Here is a 20,703-nt window from a genome sequence, read left to right on the forward strand (position 1 = left end):
TCCGGTTCCCCATGGTCTATATTTCCAGCTGCATAAAAAGTTTTTAAACTTTACTATTTCATACTGGTGCTGTGACAAGCACTTTGTAAAAATGCTGAATGCTTGGTATTATCACTACAGCTTACCCAGGAACTTGGAGAGCGCTCCTCAGTTTTGAAGTCCAGGTTTGGCACTTCATCCCAGTCCCGACCGCACACTGGGATGAAATCCAGATGCTCAGTACGATCTCACCCTCAGCCCTGTGCACCCTGGCTTCTGTAAGGGAAGGGTCCTGAGCCTTGCAGACTGACCGATCAAGCCTGTGGCTGCACGTGCCCTGCTGTTTAGACATAGAAAAGGTCATTTATGTTGTACTGGGATAGAGGCATTCCAAGAAAAAGCATTGAGAATAACTTGTGAAGGGAGATGTCTATCTGGTACCTAATAGCTTTCTATTTCATGTCTGGAGGACTGAAGGGTCATTTTAATAAAAGTAATATACCTTTCTCTCCCACCCCTCTAAAGACTTTATATTAATGGAGACAAAGGAGACAGGAAAAGCCAAAGAACGCAGTGTGGTCAGAAGAGCTGTCTTAGAGTCCTTACAGTTCCTCTCCCTTTGTCAAACCAAGGGACGGTTTCTCCTGAAATTGCCTTGGTCTCTGCATATTTTGTTAAACTGACATGGTCAGAAATTACATGTTCTGGAAACTCTCTCAGCTGAAGTGAAGCAAATATTTTGCTGGTGCTGATGCCCCAGATAGCATCAAGTGCTTGATATTTCCAGAGAACTTGTCTGCTCTGGATGCCAAATACTGCCCTGCTGCTTCAACTGACACACCCAGAGCAGTGAGCTATGTGTCAATAACCTTGACATATTTTTTCAGGAGAAAAACACAGAAGTTTCAGAGGAATTCAGCTTAGCCTGACTTTACTTGCCAAGTATTGTTGCCTCTTCCCTTAGTTGTGTTTATGAGAGATTGTGTTTTAATGAACAGATTAATATGTAGCTAGGTTCCTCAGTGCTGCATTGCTCATCCTTGCATAGAGAAGGAGCTGCTTGCTCCAATAAGTGAGAAAGAAAGATGCAGCTATAACGAAGGACCTTAGCTCTTGGGTGTAGCATCAAACAACAAACAGTATCTTTCTGCTCTTATTTTGACAAGTGATCTTTAGAAAAAAATCAAGTTGTTTTTTTTTATCTTAAGTGAAGTTTTATATATAGCACTATAGCATTTAAGAAGTGAATCCCTGTCTGGTGTTGAAATACTTACACTATTGCCAACTTCATTTTTAGTAGTTTATAGTCACAAAAATGGGCCATAAATAAGGTTTGGTTTTATTGCTTTTATACCTACAATACTGGCCTAAAGAGGTTTTTTTTTTATAGCAGCTCCATCTAATGTTGAAAGAATCATATTGGTACTTGATTTTAAAAATTGAATGAATTATACTGTGAATACTATTTTTATGTATCTGATTGTAGAAGCATTTATGTCTATTGTGATGCTTATTACTGTACAATAAGCATTTACGGTACAATAAGAGGTAGGAAATTGATCTACTGGTTGTGGTGAGAATTATACCAATACCAGAGCTCCTGCCACAGAAGTAGACGCACGTTCATGTTAGACAAGCTCGTGGCAAGTATTTCAACAATGCTATTGATGGTTCTGAGGCTGATAGCACAATTAAGGAATGACTGAAACATGTTATTGATTTTTTTTTAACACACTTGACAAACAGATTTGCTTGAAAAATCCCGTGCTATTCGTCAGGCTAAAGATGAGCGAACGTTTCATATCTTTTACTATTTGATTGCTGGAGCTTCTGAACAAATGAGAAGTAAGTTACTTGCTAACAATTCTCATATCTCATTGAGCAGTCTGAGCAATGGCTTACTTATCTTAACTTCTTCAGTTGTATGTCATTCAATCCTTTCTATAAACAAACAGCTCTTCAGCTATACAAAATCATTCTCCCAAGTGAATTAGAAGAAAGCTTCAATGCATGTCCACCTGTTTGAGGCAGGTTGTTTGCAGTTCACGGGATCTTTCAATTTACAGGAGATGTAAACCCATTCAGATCCCATCTTGAATGATATTGAGAAGATGAATAGGGAAGAGTTATTCATTATTTTGTAAACAAAATAAATTTGGGTTCCCAATAAAAATATTGGCTTGTGGTTTTAGAATAAAGAAAGATAATGTTTTTCCCATAGCGCATTATTACACTCTGAAACCCATAGCTTCAGAATGTTGAGAAGGTGAAAAGTGTAAGTGGATCTAAAAAAAGGATTAGACATCATAAATATTGGAACATCATGGTTCAAATATGACATATTTCCCTAAATCACTGCTTGCTAAAGAATATGTAAAGCAGTAGATAACTCTGTATTTTCTCCTTTTTTTTATGCTCTTTACCTAAGAATCTGGTTTTTGCCACAGTATGTGGCTGAAGAGTCTTTTGGTCTGGCCTGCTATGGTTGTTACCTGGTTCCATTCTTACTGTTACCTGACTTGAATCCCCACAGGGAGAGGTGTAATTCTAAGTGCATTACACATGGTGTTAAATGAAAGACTTTGAGGAAGAATGGCTCAGATTTGAGTCCATAGGGTGCAAAATTCCACTGAAGGAAACTTAACACAATCAAGCTTGCTAAATGAAGAGTTATTCTGAAAATATTTATGCAGCACAAAACCCTAAGCTCTTCATACAAGCAGAGTCTTCCTTTGGTGAAAACACCGCTTTTTCTTCCTGTTGTTCATTAGGAGAATTCATGAACCAAGAGCATTAAGTAAAGCTTTTCTTCTCTGCTTTTCAGATGATCTGTTGCTGGAAGGCTTCAATAATTATACCTTTCTATCTAATGGCCATGTGCCTATTCCTGCTCAACAAGATGATGAGATGTTTCAGGAGACCCTGGAAGCCATGACAATTATGGGCTTTACTGAGGAGGAACAGACAGGTGAGAATTGTTAGCAAGCTTGTATTCAAGGTATACTTCTGCAAGTGACACTATATAGAGATGCAAATGCACAGAGGTTAATTCTGTCCAGAATAATCACTTGCAAAATATGCATATGAAGATTCTACATGTAAGAATCTACATGCAAGAAAACTAAGATTATTTAGATTTTATGTCCATGTTTCTCTGGAGAAGTGTGATCTTGCATGAACCACCAACTGGAGGATTCCAAGTGTACTCATGTTATTTAACCTCTTAGCCTCTTATTTCTTCTGTGTAAAACTATTACCAACCATCAGCTAGCTACTGTTTCTAAGAAGTGCACTGTGAATTAGTGCTCATAGATTTCCCTCCTTCTCAGGAGGTGTTAGATGAATTAAACCACAGATGTCTCATGGAAGAATGAAGGTTCTCTCATAAGGTGAAACTTCTCAAGCACAGAGTTGTTTCTACCTCACCTTCAGGACAGTATGGGAACTCAGTTGTGGGTGATCAAGAGAGACGGAAGATCAAGGCAGGATCTGAACACAGGATCAGGATCACACAGCACAAGCAGAGCTGGTCAGAGCCAGTAACATCAACTGAACTGGTGGCAGTACAGTGCCTGAAGAAAACATAAACCAGCAGCAGGAATCTGGGGGGAGGATAGCAGGGGCTGAGAACAGACTGACAGTGAAGCCACGGAAACCGCTGTCATAGATTCATGACTCAGAAAACGGTGACCTGCCTTTTCCCCCAGCTGCAGTGGGTACTGGTGGGAGCAGCTGAAGCTGATGATGAAAACCCTGCAAACCACCTCAATCAAAGATTTAAACCAGCAGCACTTGCTGGAAACACAGTGAAAGAAATGTTGAAGAATCATCATCTATATTGGAAAACGGAGTATATGTCATCAAAGAGAAATTATCTCTGTGACACACAGAACAAGTGGTGATGCACAGGGCAACTCTATACAGTAATTCTTAATTTCTGGAGACCTGCTTGTAGGAGGGACATGACATGCACTCCTGACCCATTTGAATTCCACAGCATCGGTGCAGTTGTCAGCATGCAAAAGTGCTGTAACACATGGTGTTTTGAAAGGTAATTCTTGTTTATGAAAGGGAAGATTTCTCACTAGAAGAACTCCAAACATGCCCAGAACAGCCTACTGAATTCAAGCCAGCTCTAACAACAGTAATGACTATTTAAAGCCATTTTCCAGAACTTTCCAACAACTAGCATGAAAAAGTTGCGAAAATATACTGATTTGATTTTGAAAGAAATGGAATAGGCTTACATAGCTCATATTTGTGTTCACTGATTCAGAGAAAAGAGAAATAAAAACAAAGAGCATGAACCAAGAATTAAACTATCTTGGCTGGGCCTGCCAGAGACATCCATCTATCTGCGGAGCTTTTACCCCTCACTGCTCCTGGGAGTGCGCAGGGCTTCAGCCGGTGCGTGGCCGTGCCCCAAGTGACACCTGGTGGCAGCAGCAGCGTCACCCCATCGCTTCAGCCTTGGACCAGCTGGGCCAGCCAGGAGCAGAACTCTGTCACATCCCACCCCTGCATCAGTCGCTGAGGGATGCTCAGGAAAAAATGTCTTGCCTTGCAGGACAGCAGTGCAAATCCCAGCCTTGGTAAATTCAGGTGATGTTACGGATGTAGACTGGTCCTTTCTCCTGCCAGGACGTGTATGGGTGTTGACAGCATTCTCCACTACAACAGCAGCAGCTGTTGTATTACTGTCTGAAGCCCTTTGATCTCATGCTCTAAAATATAAGCTCATTAGGAGAGTATTCTTCTCCTGTCTAAGTTTACCAAATAAACAAATAGAACTCCCTCAATTCATACAGTCTCGTCTGTCACATACTAATAGATTTTACTACCTGAAGTTTTATATCACATTTATATATATTTTAGTAATCAAACATTAATCAATTACTTTTTTATACTTTGACACTAATCTTTAAAAGATTTGTATACATTTGATTTTAGTTGCACAACTAAATATCCACATTTTTCTGCATAACTGGCGCTTCAGAAGTGTCACACATTTTTGATGTTGCTGGTAATTCATAGGTGTTTTTTTTTAATTTTAAAGACAGAGATACAGATTGTCAAGTGACTGAGCAGGGAAGATGCTACAGGCCACTGAGTGCAAGATGAATTCCTGAGACCTGGAAGTCTCTGCTTGGGGAGCCAGCACAACTTAGCTTGGAGGTGCTGGTGTTCCCAGACTGGCCTGTTTACTCCACCACACATATTGTTGAGATGCTGCTCAATCAGCTCTCAAGCTCCTAGAGTTTATGGTGCAGTCTTTTAAAGCAAACATAGCTCTTTCCATGGAGGTACAGACTACAATGAATCTTCATTATTGCAGAAAACAGAGCTTTCAAAGTGTGTCCATTCTGTTCCTCATTTATATTATCTTGTTTCTCTTACAGCTATACTGAGGGTTGTTTCATCTGTCCTACAGCTGGGTAATATTGTCTTCAAGAAGGAGAGGAACACTGATCAAGCTTCTATGCCAGACAATACTGGTATGATTTGCCGCTTAAAAAATTTAGTTTACATTAAGAAATTAATAAAATAGCAGCTACGTAAGCACTCTTATCAGTATTTTTTATTTGTTATTACACATGCACTTCACAGGCTTTAAAAGATATACCATTCCTAAAATCAGCTCAATTATCATTCCCTTTTCTAGTAATCTTGAATCCATAAACTGATGAACAGTGAATTTGCTGCTTGGATCATGAATAATACTTTTATGGCAAGTGGCATCTCTAGTATGTAAACTGAGAAGCTTTTAATGAAAGCAAATAACCTCACATACTTGCTGAGCTGCTCGTATTTACACTTACTGACCTGCTAAGAAAAAATTCAACTTAAAATAAAATCTCGCTCTTTTATTCTAGCTGCACAAAAAGTGTGTCACCTGATGGGGATTAATGTGACAGATTTCACAAGATCTATTCTAACCCCAAGGATCAAAGTAGGACGAGATGTTGTTCAGAAAGCTCAGACCAAAGAGCAGGTATCTACTTGCAGTCTGCTCAGCTCTCCTGAAACTATTCTCCTTTCTTCTTTTTCTCTTATACCTTGTCTAAAGTGAAATATCAGTTTTCTGTCTCATCATCTCTACAGAAATGAGCAGCTAATTCTTTCACTTACAATTTTCTCTTCTTTTTCTTTCAGGCAGACTTTGCCATAGAGGCTTTGGCCAAGGCACAATTTGAACGGCTTTTCCGTTGGATTCTAGCTCGCGTAAACAAAGCTCTTGATAAAACAAAAAGACAAGGCGCTTCCTTTCTGGGGATCCTTGATATTGCTGGATTTGAGATTTTTGAGGTATGTACTGTGGGACAGAAGTTGGCTAAACTGCTCATTATCATGCAGTGGTTTGGATATAAGATGACAAAAATCTAAGTTCAGAGCCACAAAACCAATTTGGTTCTTTCAGGATGGCAAGATGACCCACAGGCCTACTACACCTGGCTGCCTGCCTTTCCCTTGCACAGGAAGGGCTGGGAGCATGCTCCTGCTGGGCTTCTGTGTGGCTCAGTGTTTAGAGCCAGGATCTGCTTTTTATGGTTTCTTGAACAGGTCCCAGTACAAAGATTTACCACTTGAGAACTTATTGTAAATTTTCAAGCCCTTATATTAGAAAAATATGGATCCTTATACTTGAATTACTGTAATATGTAAAAATAAATAGAAGACAGCAAATTTTGTCTTGACCTCTTGATGGTCTCTTTCTAACATTAGGAATTCACTATTTTCCTCTTCACAGATCAACTCCTTTGAGCAGCTGTGCATCAATTACACTAATGAGAAACTTCAGCAGCTTTTCAACCACACAATGTTTATATTGGAGCAAGAGGAATACCAGCGAGAGGGCATTGAATGGAATTTCATTGACTTTGGCCTTGACCTACAACCTTGCATTGAACTGATTGAAAGACCAGTAAGACATTATCTCTGCAGGTGGTATACTATGTAGGCTGCATGAGGGTCAGTTATCTATCAGTACAATAAGAGAGACATTTAGGGTATTTCAGATCCTTTGCTGCCTGGGAGGATTTGTAACATAAAGGATAAAGAAGGTGGTGCTCTTTCTTTGTCTCTGCCTGTGATGATGCTGATCTGATATTGCTCACATTGCAGACCAACCCTCCAGGTGTTCTGGCTCTGCTGGATGAAGAGTGCTGGTTCCCCAAAGCTACCGACACATCCTTTGTGGAGAAACTATGTCAAGAACAAGGCAATCATGCCAAATTCCAGAAGACCAAGCAACTCAAGGATAAAACAGAGTTCTGTATCATACACTATGCAGGAAAGGTATTGGACAGATTGAGCTACTTTGACTTAGGGAACTTTGATTCTTTGATGCCCAAATGGTAAAAACCAAACAGTCTAGTGCCCGCATTGATAAGGCACAGCTTTAATTATATAATGCATATTGTAAGTGCTTTTATTACATAACATGTGCAATAAGATTTGCAAAATGTACATGGTTGTGCTAAGCTCACATAAAAAAAAAAAATAACCAGCACTGGGGTTATTGAAAATCCAAGTAATTTGGATTCCTTTATAGCAAGCAGATTTTTTTAAAGGCAGGGCAGGTCTGCAAAAAGCTTTTCAGATGCTCATAGAGATAAGAATAAATACTCAACTCAGCTCTCCACCATAGAAAGATTTTCACATTATAATTATATGTATGATTTTGTGTTAATACAGTGCCCTGTGTTCTTGGACACTCCAGATTTCTTTATCACGAACCTATTTTTGATGTAGCACTGTTTCCTGCAGGTTACCTACAATGCAACTGCCTGGCTGACAAAGAACATGGATCCACTAAACGACAATGTGACTTCTCTGCTGAACCAGTCTTCAGACAAATTTGTAGCAGACCTTTGGAAAGATGGTATGAATCGCAACTCTAAACGAGTAATGTGGTTTAAAGGGAGAAACTTCTACTAGAACTTTTTGACAGCTGTCCCTTGCTGGCAGGACACAAGTGTGAAAATGATAAGCATAGAGGAGAATGAACTGAGAAATAAGAACAATGTGTTCTAAAGCCATATTTATGGAAATTAGATAGTTTTAAGCACTATTTTAAAAAAATCCTTACTTAAATTATTCAGCAACAGAATAAAAATTATTAATTACACTGTTATAGTGTTGCTGAATATGTGATATTGTAGACCTCATTTAATATAGGTTATTGCTGGGTTTTATGAATGACTTACCTTACACACTCCTTTCCCAGAAGTCCTGCACAGTTCTCTCCAGATACACATAATCTCAACGAAACTCCATCAGAGGAATGTCTGTATGACTATAAAACACTTGGTTTTTAAAAAGTTTAGATGAATTGGTAACACATATACTACAGTACAAATATTTAATACATGGACATAAATGTGCATGCAAACACCAGCAAGGTGGCTCTGACTTATCAAATAACTGAGGAGATTATTAGCCAGACTTTGAGAACCACTGGGTAACAGATGGGAGTCAAGAGATCTTGTAGTTCCTGGTTCTGACACCAACATACCGACTGGATATTTTGCAGAAGGACTGTTCTTTTTAGAGCAAACATAAAATAAAATATATATTCTGTGTATTCAGTTGCTCCATTCTGTCACTAGTTAACAAAGACGCTCATATTCATGTTTGACAGAAGACAACTATTTACCCAGAAGGCTCTTCTAGTACTTTTGTTAGGATGCTTCTACTGTGTCAAAAAAATATGAGTTCTCTTTGGGAAGCTGCAGTTTAACAATGCCAGTGGCAGGTGCAATGTGAGGGGAGGACAGTTTATGTAAGCAGTTCCGTTCATGCTTTCTTTTATATTTCAGTGGACCGTATCGTTGGGCTGGACCAGATGGCCAAGATGACTGAAAGCTCACTCCCTAGTGCTTCAAAAACCAAGAAAGGCATGTTCCGTACTGTTGGCCAACTCTATAAGGAGCAGCTGACCAAACTGATGACCACATTAAGGAATACCAATCCCAACTTTGTTCGCTGTATCATTCCAAATCATGAAAAAAGGGTAAATTTCAAATGCTTAATTTTCAGACTCCTGGCACATTGTTCATGTTGAGCTGCTCACTGTACCAGCACATTGCAGAGCTGAATGATGTCTTCAAACATAGATATGCAGCCGGTACTGTTTTGTAAATTTCTACTGTGCTAAAAATATTTTCCGTTCTCTTTTCAGGCTGGCAAACTTGATGCCCATTTAGTTCTGGAGCAGTTACGCTGCAATGGTGTCTTAGAAGGTATTCGTATCTGCCGGCAGGGATTCCCCAACAGGATTGTTTTCCAGGAGTTCCGTCAGCGGTAGGAATCCCTCACTTGGTCCTAACTCTGAGTTTAATAGTGGTGTCACATGTGTTTGTACAATGGAATCTGATGCATTTCAACCTCCCTAATATCAACATCTTTTGGCAGATATGAAATTCTTGCTGCAAACGCTATTCCTAAAGGATTCATGGATGGAAAGCAGGCTTGCATACTGATGGTGAGGAAAGCATTTTTAATCCTATTGATAATCAGGTCTATACTTCTTATATAAAAGCTATTCAGAGTGAACAGAAATGAAAAGTAATTTTTAATACCTTAAACTTCACCACCAGAGTTAACAAATAATCCTGTTTTCCTCCAGATTAAAGCATTGGAACTTGATCCCAACTTGTACAGAATTGGACAGAGTAAAATCTTCTTCAGAACTGGTGTTCTGGCTCACCTGGAAGAAGAGAGAGACCTGAAGATCACAGATGTTATTATTGCCTTCCAAGCTCAGTGCCGAGGCTACCTAGCAAGAAAGTAAGAATATGTACTATCAAAAATAATGTCTTCTGCAGCACAGTATCTACAGTAGCCTTTAGTTCTCTGTAGATATTTAGATATTTTATTATTACCTGTTATTTGTATTGCATTAGAACTCAACTTGTGCCTAATGAAGGACTCGCTTCCTGCCCAGAAAAGGTTTATTAGTATAATTACAGGGAAGCAATTACATTGTGAGGCCACTTACACCCTGTGTACAGTAAGCTCTCAGAGGCAATGACCCATCATTTAAACACTGTTTGTACAAGCGGGAGGAGGAGCATCCTAGCCTATGACTGGAGTCTTATGCACTATTACAAGTAGCAGCACCACTGGCATTTGTAAAACATACAATAATTTCTTAAATAGCTTGGGCACAAAGCACGGATCATCTAGCATGGTCTCAGTCCATGTACATCACAAAACTATTAACAATAGCTAATTTGTTTTTTTGCACAGTACCAAGGCTTTCAAATTGCTGAGCAAATAAATTTTAATATAATAGGTTTCAAGCATTATGGTCAATGCAAGTTCTGAGTGCCCCTCTACACTACAAAGACATTCACACCCAGAATTAGATCAATTATTTGTGGTTTGTGCCTACCTAAGGAGTGCGAACAGCCAAAAACCAGAAGACTAAATAAAATACTAGAAAGCTAAACAGAGTTATCACCTTTCTTCAAGAAAGCACAGGCACTGTTTAAGTGACAAAAGAATTTGTGCCAGACTTCTCAAAACATGTGGCTGATCAGCAGACTCTCATGCCAGAATTTCTTTGCTTAATGTGTGTATTTTGCAGACACCCTGCATTCTCAGGCTGAACCAATTTGCTTTATGTTTTTAACCACAGGGCCTTTGCCAAGAGACAGCAACAGCTGACTGCAATGAAGGTTATCCAAAGAAATTGTGCTGCTTACCTGAAGCTGAGGAACTGGCAATGGTGGAGACTGTTCACTAAAGTGAGTGACTACTGTTGGTGAATCTCTCCTCAGCTTTCCAAAAGAACTGAAGTGCACAAGATATCAAGGCATATCACGTCAGGCACACTCCATGTTCCAAGGTCCGCTGCACCTGATGGCAAGAGCCTCATTAGCTTCAAAAAATTTTGGGTTAGAGATACCCTGGATAGTTATATAATGCCACTAACATTAAAGTTAGTTCTAGCTTGAGAAGAAAACAAAATATTTCAGCAGAGATTCCTAAAAGATTTTGCATGTTTGGGGACTTTTTAAAATTGTCAAAAACTAAATAGTTTCACATGGGTGGATAATGAGAAGATAGAGTAAGACTGAATTTTGTGAACATGCAGAGTTATGTATCTATGGGGGACTCAGTAGCCCAGCGGTTTCCTAACTGGGTCACTAAACATCTTCCTCCTAGGCACTCAAGCAAATTAAGTCTATTTTCCTATTAAACAAGCCTCATTTTTTTTTTCCAAGAATGGCTTTTAGTTTGGATTCAGAAAAAAATGTTCCTATTTGCATTGACAGCAACCTCCTCTGGAACCAGAAATAGGTAGTAACACACATCTGCGTGCGCACATTGCCATTCTGTGCAGAAGATGTAGCTTTTGTACATTATCAGCCATTCAAAGAGTGGCAATACTGGAGGCAGAGGTGCTCACAAGGCTCCAAGAATTAACAGAGATGGCCAAAAGCCACACTGCTGAGGCTTGCTGGTTTAAAGATGCTTATATCAAGCTTGGCTGGACATTTGTCCTGAGCAACAGGACAGTTGCTCAGGACAGCAACTTGTCAGTATTTGTCCTGAGCAACAACAGACAGTGCTCTCATTCGTGCCAGTCAGCCTGTCACCTTTAAGTACCATGCTCAGTAACATAAATATTGACAGGAAACATTCTCAAAAAAAATTTTATTTTCAGGTGAAACCACTGCTGCAAGTCACCCGCCAAGAGGAAGAAATGCAGGCCAAGGATGAAGAACTACAAAAAACTAAGGAAAGACAACAAAAAGCAGAGAGTGAATTGAAGGAGCTGGAACTGAAACACACACAGGTGATTTACAGCTCTGAGCCTATGGGAAACACTAGCTGTTCTTTCACCATTTCTAGATGCTACAATAATAAAGGTGTCTTTTTTTCCTTTGTACTCATAGTCATATTCACAGCAATGCTCCAGAACAAAAGTTCAGTGCAGACAAATTCCCAGTTACCTCATTAGAGGTCTAATGTCCACACAAGAACCTGTGGTAGAGCTGCCTGCCTGTACACTAGGACTATCTAGTAAAAAGACACTGTGGGCAATTTGCAATCCAAGTCTTAGCTTCTTATCCATTTTATTTGTGTAGCTTTGTGAAGAGAAGAACCTCCTTCAGGAACAGCTTCAGGCAGAAACTGAACTGTATGCTGAAGCTGAAGAGATGAGAGTCCGTTTAGCTGCTAAGAAACAAGAGCTGGAAGAGATTCTGCATGAGATGGAAGCCAGAATTGAGGAAGAGGAGGAGCGCAGCCAGCAGTTGCAAGCAGAAAAGAAGAAAATGCAACAACAAATGCTGGTAAGGAGGCATAAGTGACAAATACAGACAATAATTTGTATCTCACTGAGAAAAAAAAAAATCAAGACTGGCAAACCTCAGATCCTATGAAAGTGCTTGCTATGCAGCCCCCTGTGGAACATGCATCTGTGTCACTGAAGTAAAAACAATCAACTGATGCTCTTTCCTCTAGAGTTCTCTTCTTCCTCATCTCAGTTTTTAATAATCTTTTCTCTAAAGAATTATTTTAACAAATCTTTCCTTCTAAATCACCAAGCATTGCAGATTGTCTATTTCTTAATAAAAATTCAAAAAGTCTACAACATACCCTACATACAATTATAAACATTAAGCATTTCCTATAATGTTAGCAATATTTTATTTCCAGAATTCATATTTTGTGGGGTTTTTTTTTCTCTCAAAGGACCTTGAGGAACAGCTGGAAGAAGAAGAAGCTGCAAGGCAGAAACTGCAACTTGAAAAAGTAACAGCAGATGGCAAGATAAAGAAAATGGAAGATGATATTCTCATAATGGAAGATCAGAATAACAAGCTAACCAAGGTAAGCATTGTGGGTTCATTTTCTTACTGTGAAAATAGTGCAAGATGGGAGAAAAACCTTCTGTTCCACTAGAACAACCGGAATGCTCTTGACTATATAATCTTATGGGTGTACAGATTCACCAGACCATCAGTCCAGCCTCTATCAAATAAGTTTTGGATACTTTTTCCATGCTTATTTAAACAACTCCAAATCGTGTAAAACTACTGGTTTTGAGGTCTGTTGTTGTAACAATATCTTAAAGCAAAATACTGAAGCACAATCAGTGGAAGACAGGCCTTCTTGGCCTCCAGTGGAGTAAATAATTCTCTTGGTTTTCAACTAATTTGAAACTTCATGATTACAACTGGAAGTAAATATGTATTCCAGTACTTTTTGAAAGGGGATGCTCCTCTGAATTGGGCTCTGTACTTACCAGCCATTAGAGCAAGTACAAGATTCTAATAGCAGCAGATTAGAGAATATGGGAGCCGTAGACACCACTCCTCAGCTCCTCTGTAATTGAAAAATTGAAACTTATCACTACAATCTCAAGAAATACAGCAAAAAATACCGTATCTGGGACATTTTTAGTTGGCAAAGAGTTGCTTTGTGATCACCAACGACAGACACTTTTGTTAACGGTGAAGTATTTTATTTTTCTTAAGGAAAGAAAACTCCTTGAGGAAAGAATAAGCGATCTAACAACAAATCTTGCAGAAGAAGAAGAAAAAGCCAAAAATCTTACAAAGCTGAAAAACAAACATGAATCTATGATTTCAGAACTCGAAGGTAACATGAACAAAAGTGGTTTATATCAGGTTTTTTGCCTTGGCACACAAAAAAAAAAACCCATAATCTGGAGAGAACTGAAACCATTTTGCACATGAGAATCACTAAAACTCCAGGGTGCATAAACCATAGATAACTTTTGTTTAACATAAAAAACAGCAGAGGAGAGAAAACTGGGAAAAAAAATGAATGTGTCTTCTGGACAAAGATAAATAAATGATTCTTTGGGGTGACTAGAAATAAGTGGTGACAATAATGACTTGTAGTTAAATATGGCCTCACTAGATGCCAGAACATTTTTTTTTCCCAATTTCAAGATCAGACTAAGGACTCCTTGCACTAATTCACTCTCATGACCAAAATCCTCATTTTTCAGTGCGACTGAAGAAAGAAGAGAAGAGCAGACAAGAACTGGAAAAAATTAAGAGGAAGTTGGAAGGGGAGTCAAGTGATCTACATGAGCAAATTGCAGAGCTCCAGGCACAAATTGCTGAGCTGAAGGCACAACTAGCCAAAAAGGAGGAAGAGCTGCAGGCTGCTCTAGCCAGGTATTCACTCCTGAATTTGCACACATGTTGAAAACCCAGGCTGGAATGTACATCTCTCCCCTTCCCAGACACTGAGAAGGTGCAGCCGTGAATTCTCTCTCTCACTTACATCCTCCCTGCATGCTTTCCCCACTTTCCAAATTGCCTTTTGTGAAAAATAATTGTACTATTGTTTGCCCATAGACACATAATCTTCCCTCCAGACATCCATGAACACTCCTCTTCCCAGTGGCACTGGCAGCGCTGTCAAAGTAAAGAATGAAATGTAACAATATATATACTTCATAGGCAAAAGGCAGAAATTACTTCAGAGTCTGACCTTGATGCATTACAGAGTCTCAGTGGACTTTCTGTATAAATTTAAGAGGGACAACCCTCAACCAAAATTTTTACTGAATTGGCTGATCAGCATCTCCAGGCATTGTGACGTGATTAAGTCCAACTGCCAGATCCCTCTGGTGTCTGTCTCCTCTTTCTTTGGTACTTTCTTGCACAGAACCTATAAACTTTTAATCTCTGTATACTGATTTCCTCGAAGTGAAATGATTTTTTTTTAAATATATAAAATGAAATACTCTCTTTTCAGGCTTGAAGATGAAACTAGTCAGAAGAACAATGCCCTCAAGAAGATCCGCGAACTAGAATCTCACATCTCTGATCTCCAGGAAGATTTGGACTCTGAGAGAGCTGCAAGAAACAAAGCAGAAAAACAGAAGAGAGACCTAGGTGAAGAGCTGGAGGCTCTTAAGACAGAGCTTGAGGATACTCTGGATACCACAGCCACGCAGCAAGAGCTCAGGTATGGACATGTAGTGCATGGGCCAAAAATAAGTGTCACCAAGCTCAGTACAATACTGTCTAGCAACTGTGCAGTAGTGCTATTTTCCCAGTGACTGGAACACTCTGCTGCTGCTGCATTTACATGTGTTACCTTTCAGAGCAAAGCGTGAACAGGAGGTCACAGTGCTGAAGAGAGCTCTGGAGGAGGAGACTCGAACTCACGAAGCCCAGGTCCAGGAGATGAGGCAAAAGCACACCCAAGCTGTGGAAGAGCTAACAGAGCAGCTGGAACAATTTAAACGGGTAAACAGACATCCATTGTATTGAAAACTATCCGCTAGATAACATGGCTTCCTTTTATAGATCATCTTTCTTCACTTCATGCTTGTAGGCTAAAGCAAACTTGGATAAGACCAAACAGACACTGGAGAAAGAAAACGCGGATCTGGTTACTGAAGTCAGGAGCCTGACTCAGGCCAAACAAGACGTGGAGCACAAAAAGAAGAAGCTGGAAGTACAGCTGCAAGAGTTACAATCCAAATACACTGATGGAGAGCGTATTCGGACAGAACTCAATGAAAAAGTTCATAAGTTACAGGTACGAAGGAGTTGCACCTTTTGCTGTGGCACCTTGGGCTTGAGAAGTCCAGTTTCTACTGTTCTGTGAGGAATCCTGGCTCTGTTGACACAGAACTTAAATCCCACATATAGTCCAGAAAAATTATGGCAAAATTGTGAATTCCAGTTAAGCTAGAAACACTCCTGGTGCTTGAGGTGACCCAGAACCACAGGAGTAGATTCAGATCCTGTTCAAAGTTAAAACGTCAATCTAGAGCAAACTAAAGTTTGGAGGAAGATTTTGAAGTTGTGCAAAATAACTGAGTTTATTCACTATGATGTCTCATAGGTTGAGGTTGAAAATGTTACTGGTTTGCTCAATGAAGCAGAAAGCAAGACAATCAAATTGACCAAAGATGTTGCAACCTTAGGATCTCAGCTACAAGACACACAGGTAAGCTTTCATCCAGTAACAACTCACCAACAATGTTTATAAAATACACTATAAAAAGACCTAAACTAATGACTGTATTGCTGATTGATGTGGTGACTGTAGGAGCTGCTTCAGGAAGAAACACGGCAGAAGCTAAATGTGTCTACCAAGCTTCGACAGTTAGAGGATGAGAGGAACAGCTTGCAAGAGCAGTTGGATGAAGAAGTAGAAGCAAAACAAAATCTGGAGAGACATATTTCAACGCTGACAATACAGGTATCCGTGCCATAGCTAAATCACTAGCTCCATCACCGAGAGTTCTGTTACTAACTCCAGAGGTTTCAGAGCTGTAGAACTATCCTGGCACAGCACATAGACCTTCAGTGAACTAGTGCTGTTAGCCCAGATGGCACCAGTGAAGCTCCACAATGGAGCCAGCAGTCCCTCTTTTCTTTAAACTGTGATCTCTAGGAAAGGTACAAATGCAAGGTAGCTCTCAAGATAGTCTTGCACACTATGCCAGTATGTGCATACTAGGTCTGCGGTCTGCCTTATTTTATGAAGGCTGGGTGATGGATAACTGGTCATTAGCTTCACATGGGTCAAATTAGATAAGATTTCTGGGTCTTGCTTGCCTCCTGGCCATCTTCTCTGATAAGCTTTGTTGTCACTGCTATAAAGATGTGTCCTCTGAATTCAAATTTCAGCTCTCTGACTCTAAGAAGAAGCTACAGGAATATTCCAGCACAGTAGAAATCATGGAAGAAGGCAAAAAGAAACTTCAGAAGGAAATTGAAAGTCTCACACAACAGTTTGAAGAAAAGGCTGCTTCTTACGACAAACTGGAAAAAACCAAGAACAGACTCCAGCAGGAGCTGGATGACCTGGTGGTGGACTTAGACAACCAGCGACAACTGGTCTCCAACCTGGAGAAGAAACAGAAGAAGTTTGATCAGGTATGGATTTAAGATTCTCCCTTGCTGTGTTACCACCTAACTTCTCTGGATCTCACAGAGACTCCATTGGTTTAATGAAAGATAAAGCCGGGACAAAAAATAAACTAGAATTTCATTACACGTACAGTAGTTAATTTTGTATTTATATACATTTATCAAAAAGCAGAGCTTTTTCTCTATCATTAACAACTGGCAAGACAGTTGCAATAGAAACACTCTATTACTAATTATTTCCTGTATTGACACTACCTTTTTACAGATGCTAGCTGAAGAGAAAAACATATCTTCAAAATATGCAGATGAAAGAGACAGAGCAGAAGCTGAAGCTAGAGAAAAAGAAACAAAGGCTTTGTCATTAGCCCGAGCACTTGAAGAGGCTTTGGAAGCCAAAGAAGAACTGGAGAGAACAAACAAATTGTTGAAAGCTGAAATGGAAGATCTTGTTAGCTCCAAAGATGATGTTGGCAAGAATGTAAGTTTTGGGCTTAGAACAATTTCCACAACAATAACTTAAAATAGCAGCTAACAAACAGACCATTGTTTTCTGTGTGGGAAATTCTCTGTAGCACGCAAATCCATTCAGCAAGATCAGATATTTCATACAGAATGCAAAGATTATTCCATTTGGGCCCAAACATTCAAAAGACTTGGCGAAGTGACTGTAAGCCATCTTTATTTTTAACATGACTTCAAGTATGAAGATGACTCTTATTGATTTCTAAGACTGAAAAAAAAATAAAGAGATTCTAAGTAATTTACTTGTTTATTAAGCAGCTTTGAAGTTGTAAACTCTGAAAATCTGATTTTATTAATTATATTTGACTTTGCCACCAGCCTAACATTTACTCGTATAGTTGCAGCAAATCTCCACTGATGCATTGCCGACCCCTTCTTTCATTACAGTGATATAATGTTCCTTCTCATACTAAATAAATTCAATTATGATACTTTACTAGATTAAAAATGAACATTTGGAATCTCAGAAAGAGAACCTCAGGTTCTTTTAAGACAGATTTGGAAGTGTACAAAAAAATGCTAATTTACAATTTTCAGTGCAAATTAGTTCATTCATTGTCCACAGGTGATATTTTCAAATGTGCCCTACACTGCAGGTAGACTGTGTTTAACTAGAATTATTTTTATTTCTTATAACAAGTCCATTAAATTCTCATTGCTTGGAAGGTCCACGAATTGGAGAAATCTAAACGGACACTTGAACAGCAAGTAGAAGAGATGAAGACACAATTAGAAGAGCTAGAGGATGAACTGCAGGCTGCTGAAGATGCCAAACTCAGGTTGGAGGTTAATATGCAGGCCCTGAAAGGCCAGTTTGAAAGAGATTTACAAGCCAGAGATGAACAGAACGAGGAGAAGAGAAGACAACTCCTTAAACAGGTACCATTCCCTATTATTGCCTTTGTCAATATCTAACCAAGCCAGATGAAAGTCCCCAGCCTCATGCCATTATTGGAAGTACCTTACTATAATGCTATAATGAGAAGAAAAGATTATATTGCCTTGAGCTTGGCAAATAATTTTTTTAAAAAAGTTATTGTACTAAAAAAGGCACAAAACTGCATAATAGATTTTCTTCCTGTTTCAGTAGCAGGTGCACAATTGCCAACAGATGCAGAAATCTAACACTACAACCAACATAGTATAAAACCATGAACTGTTATTTCTGACATGGCCAGAAGAACCTTCCCTATATTCTCAGTGCAAGTGAAAAAAGGCAGCCTTCTCAAGGTCATCAGAGAATAGCTTGGGTTGGAGGGGACATCTCGTAATATACATATTTTCATGAATACAGAACCTAAATTGCTGACTCCTTTCAAGAATCCTTGGACAAAATGGAAATCTATTCTGACTGCAGGGAAATCACAATTAATAGAGACAGAGGGCTGTGTACATTATTCAGACATACACAGAATGCTCAAGGACTTTCCTAAACTTACATTTTCTCCTTTAATGATCAGCTGCATGAATATGAAACAGAACTGGAAGATGAACGGAAGCAACGTGCCCTGGCAGCTGCAGCCAAAAAGAAGCTGGAGATTGATGTTAAAGATCTAGAAAGCCAAGCTGATTCTGCTAACAAAGCTCGGGAAGAAGCCATCAAACAACTTCGCAAATTACAAGTATGTAATCCCACAAATACATTTTTTTCCCACTGCTGTCTTTTGTTTAGCCACAATATGAAAGTTAAGTGACATGTGTGAACCTGATGCCTATTACAGATGATTGGTTAGAAGCAGAGTTTTAACTGGACTCCCAGATTCAAGTATCTGCACTGTAATGCTCAGTTTGAATGACAATGGAAAATTTCACATGGCAAACCATGACAATCTTAAATTTCATCATTGCACAGAGCTTCTAAAATTCTCTGGCCAACACTCATCTGCTATTGACTTACCCACATGAAGGAAAATATAGATTCCCATGTAGAGAAAGGGCTACAGGATAAAATCTGTTACAGGGCTTCCATCCTGGTCCTAACAGTTGACTCAGAAGCATAAAAGACTTGTCTCTGAATTAGCATTTTTCTCTTTATACCGTAAGTCTCTGTATCAATTGTTCTGTCATATGTTGTCAGCTAAACAACAAAAAGGGATGTATCGGAAAGATTAAGGCTGCACAGGTACTCAAATATTGAGAGGAAATAAGGACAACAGGCATTAGAAAAGCCACAGTGTGCAAGTGGAAGCATCGCTTTTCTTGGAATAGCATTTCAGACCTTTCCAACATGTGCTAGCTGATCTCTCCAGAAAATATAATTTAAGCAGGCATTATGACTATGTAAACGTGTATGTGTTCTGTTCTGTCCAAATTTCTTCCTACTGAAATTGTAGTAAAGCCAGACAACAATTAATCTCTGTTATTCTTCTCAACAAGGCTCAGATGAAGGACTACCAACGAGAGCTGGATGATGCACGGGCTGCCAGAGAAGAAATATTTGCTACAGCCAGAGAAAATGAGAAGAAAGCAAAGGGCCTGGAAGCAGAACTCATCCAGCTTCAAGAGGTAAAGTGAAAAACGTAAAGCAATATGTAGCAGACTACCCATGACCTTCAGTAGCAAAACGGAACTGCAATGAGATAATATAATAGCTATCGGGGGTGGATACGGATCTCTCCCTATTCTCTTGGAGGGTGGGGGGAGTGAGAGACTAGGTAGTCTGGCCCCGACCGAGGCTGAACTACAGCAGAAAGCTGTAAGCAGCACTTGTAACAGGTTCCAGGTGCTCCATGCACTCCAGGAAAGCTGTTGGATCTGAGCATAGGCAGATTAAGCTGAAATAAAATCACCTTGGAGAACGGCACAGTTCACAAGTCTGAAAGGGAAATAAACTGTATGAACCAACATAAATTGTTATCAATAGCTGTAAATTTCTGAAGTCGTTAGTGTTATTATTCCTACGTGTATTAAATGGCAATGTTGTGACTAAAGCCAATACCATAGAAACCAGTTGACAGCTGGACAAAGTGTATTTCATTGTACTTCCATAGGATTTATGATATGACAGGAATTTATTCCGTTAACAAGACAACCCATCTTATACCAGTTTTACAAAGTTTACAGTCCTGTGTATCATACTGTAACTGTTTGTCTGAACACTTGCTCGTTTCTTTACTACGCTGCCTTTTCCTTTTCTCCTAGGATCTGGCTGCTGCAGAGAGAGCTCGCAAACAAGCAGATCTGGAAAAAGAAGAGATGGCAGAGGAACTTGCAAGCGCTACTTCTGGAAGGTAAGAATAGACTGGATTACTCACAAGGCTGTAAACATGCTGCTGAACGTCGCATGGCTGCCAAGAGAAGTTATGTTGCTCTCCCA

General features: G+C 39.4%; 1 protein-coding gene and 1 long non-coding RNA gene across 4 annotated transcripts in view; one reads left to right on the top strand and one right to left on the bottom strand.

Moving 5' to 3' along the window:
• Positions 1-20,703, top strand: part of MYH11 (myosin heavy chain 11) — a 62,523-nt gene that overhangs the window by 34,989 nt on the left and 6,831 nt on the right. For all 3 annotated transcript variants that reach the window (XM_010125487.2, XM_086759849.1, XM_086759850.1), the window contains 29 exons: positions 1,726-1,824; positions 2,804-2,947; positions 5,379-5,474; positions 5,853-5,971; positions 6,133-6,285; positions 6,728-6,901; positions 7,102-7,275; positions 7,747-7,861; positions 8,799-8,992; positions 9,161-9,282; positions 9,394-9,463; positions 9,608-9,768; positions 10,622-10,730; positions 11,654-11,785; positions 12,078-12,284; positions 12,688-12,825; positions 13,473-13,596; positions 13,973-14,144; positions 14,731-14,943; positions 15,083-15,227; positions 15,316-15,522; positions 15,832-15,936; positions 16,039-16,191; positions 16,623-16,871; positions 17,131-17,343; positions 18,054-18,266; positions 18,848-19,009; positions 19,764-19,892; positions 20,529-20,617. In XM_010125487.2, the coding sequence (XP_010123789.2) occupies positions 1,726-1,824; positions 2,804-2,947; positions 5,379-5,474; positions 5,853-5,971; positions 6,133-6,285; positions 6,728-6,901; positions 7,102-7,275; positions 7,747-7,861; positions 8,799-8,992; positions 9,161-9,282; positions 9,394-9,463; positions 9,608-9,768; positions 10,622-10,730; positions 11,654-11,785; positions 12,078-12,284; positions 12,688-12,825; positions 13,473-13,596; positions 13,973-14,144; positions 14,731-14,943; positions 15,083-15,227; positions 15,316-15,522; positions 15,832-15,936; positions 16,039-16,191; positions 16,623-16,871; positions 17,131-17,343; positions 18,054-18,266; positions 18,848-19,009; positions 19,764-19,892; positions 20,529-20,617 (4,381 nt within the window). The remainder of the gene's footprint in view (positions 1-1,725; positions 1,825-2,803; positions 2,948-5,378; positions 5,475-5,852; positions 5,972-6,132; positions 6,286-6,727; positions 6,902-7,101; positions 7,276-7,746; positions 7,862-8,798; positions 8,993-9,160; positions 9,283-9,393; positions 9,464-9,607; positions 9,769-10,621; positions 10,731-11,653; positions 11,786-12,077; positions 12,285-12,687; positions 12,826-13,472; positions 13,597-13,972; positions 14,145-14,730; positions 14,944-15,082; positions 15,228-15,315; positions 15,523-15,831; positions 15,937-16,038; positions 16,192-16,622; positions 16,872-17,130; positions 17,344-18,053; positions 18,267-18,847; positions 19,010-19,763; positions 19,893-20,528; positions 20,618-20,703) is intronic.
• On the bottom strand, positions 107-9,659 carry LOC147598843 (uncharacterized). Its single transcript, XR_015260208.1, has 3 exons — positions 9,561-9,659; positions 8,187-8,275; positions 107-319 (listed from the first exon to the last, which is right to left on the bottom strand). It is a non-coding gene; the product is annotated as an uncharacterized LOC147598843 (long non-coding RNA).

This window comes from Chlamydotis macqueenii, chromosome 15 (assembly GCF_036417535.1).
Source record: "Chlamydotis macqueenii isolate bChlMac1 chromosome 15, bChlMac1.mat, whole genome shotgun sequence".
NCBI lineage: Eukaryota > Metazoa > Chordata > Aves > Otidiformes > Otididae > Chlamydotis > Chlamydotis macqueenii.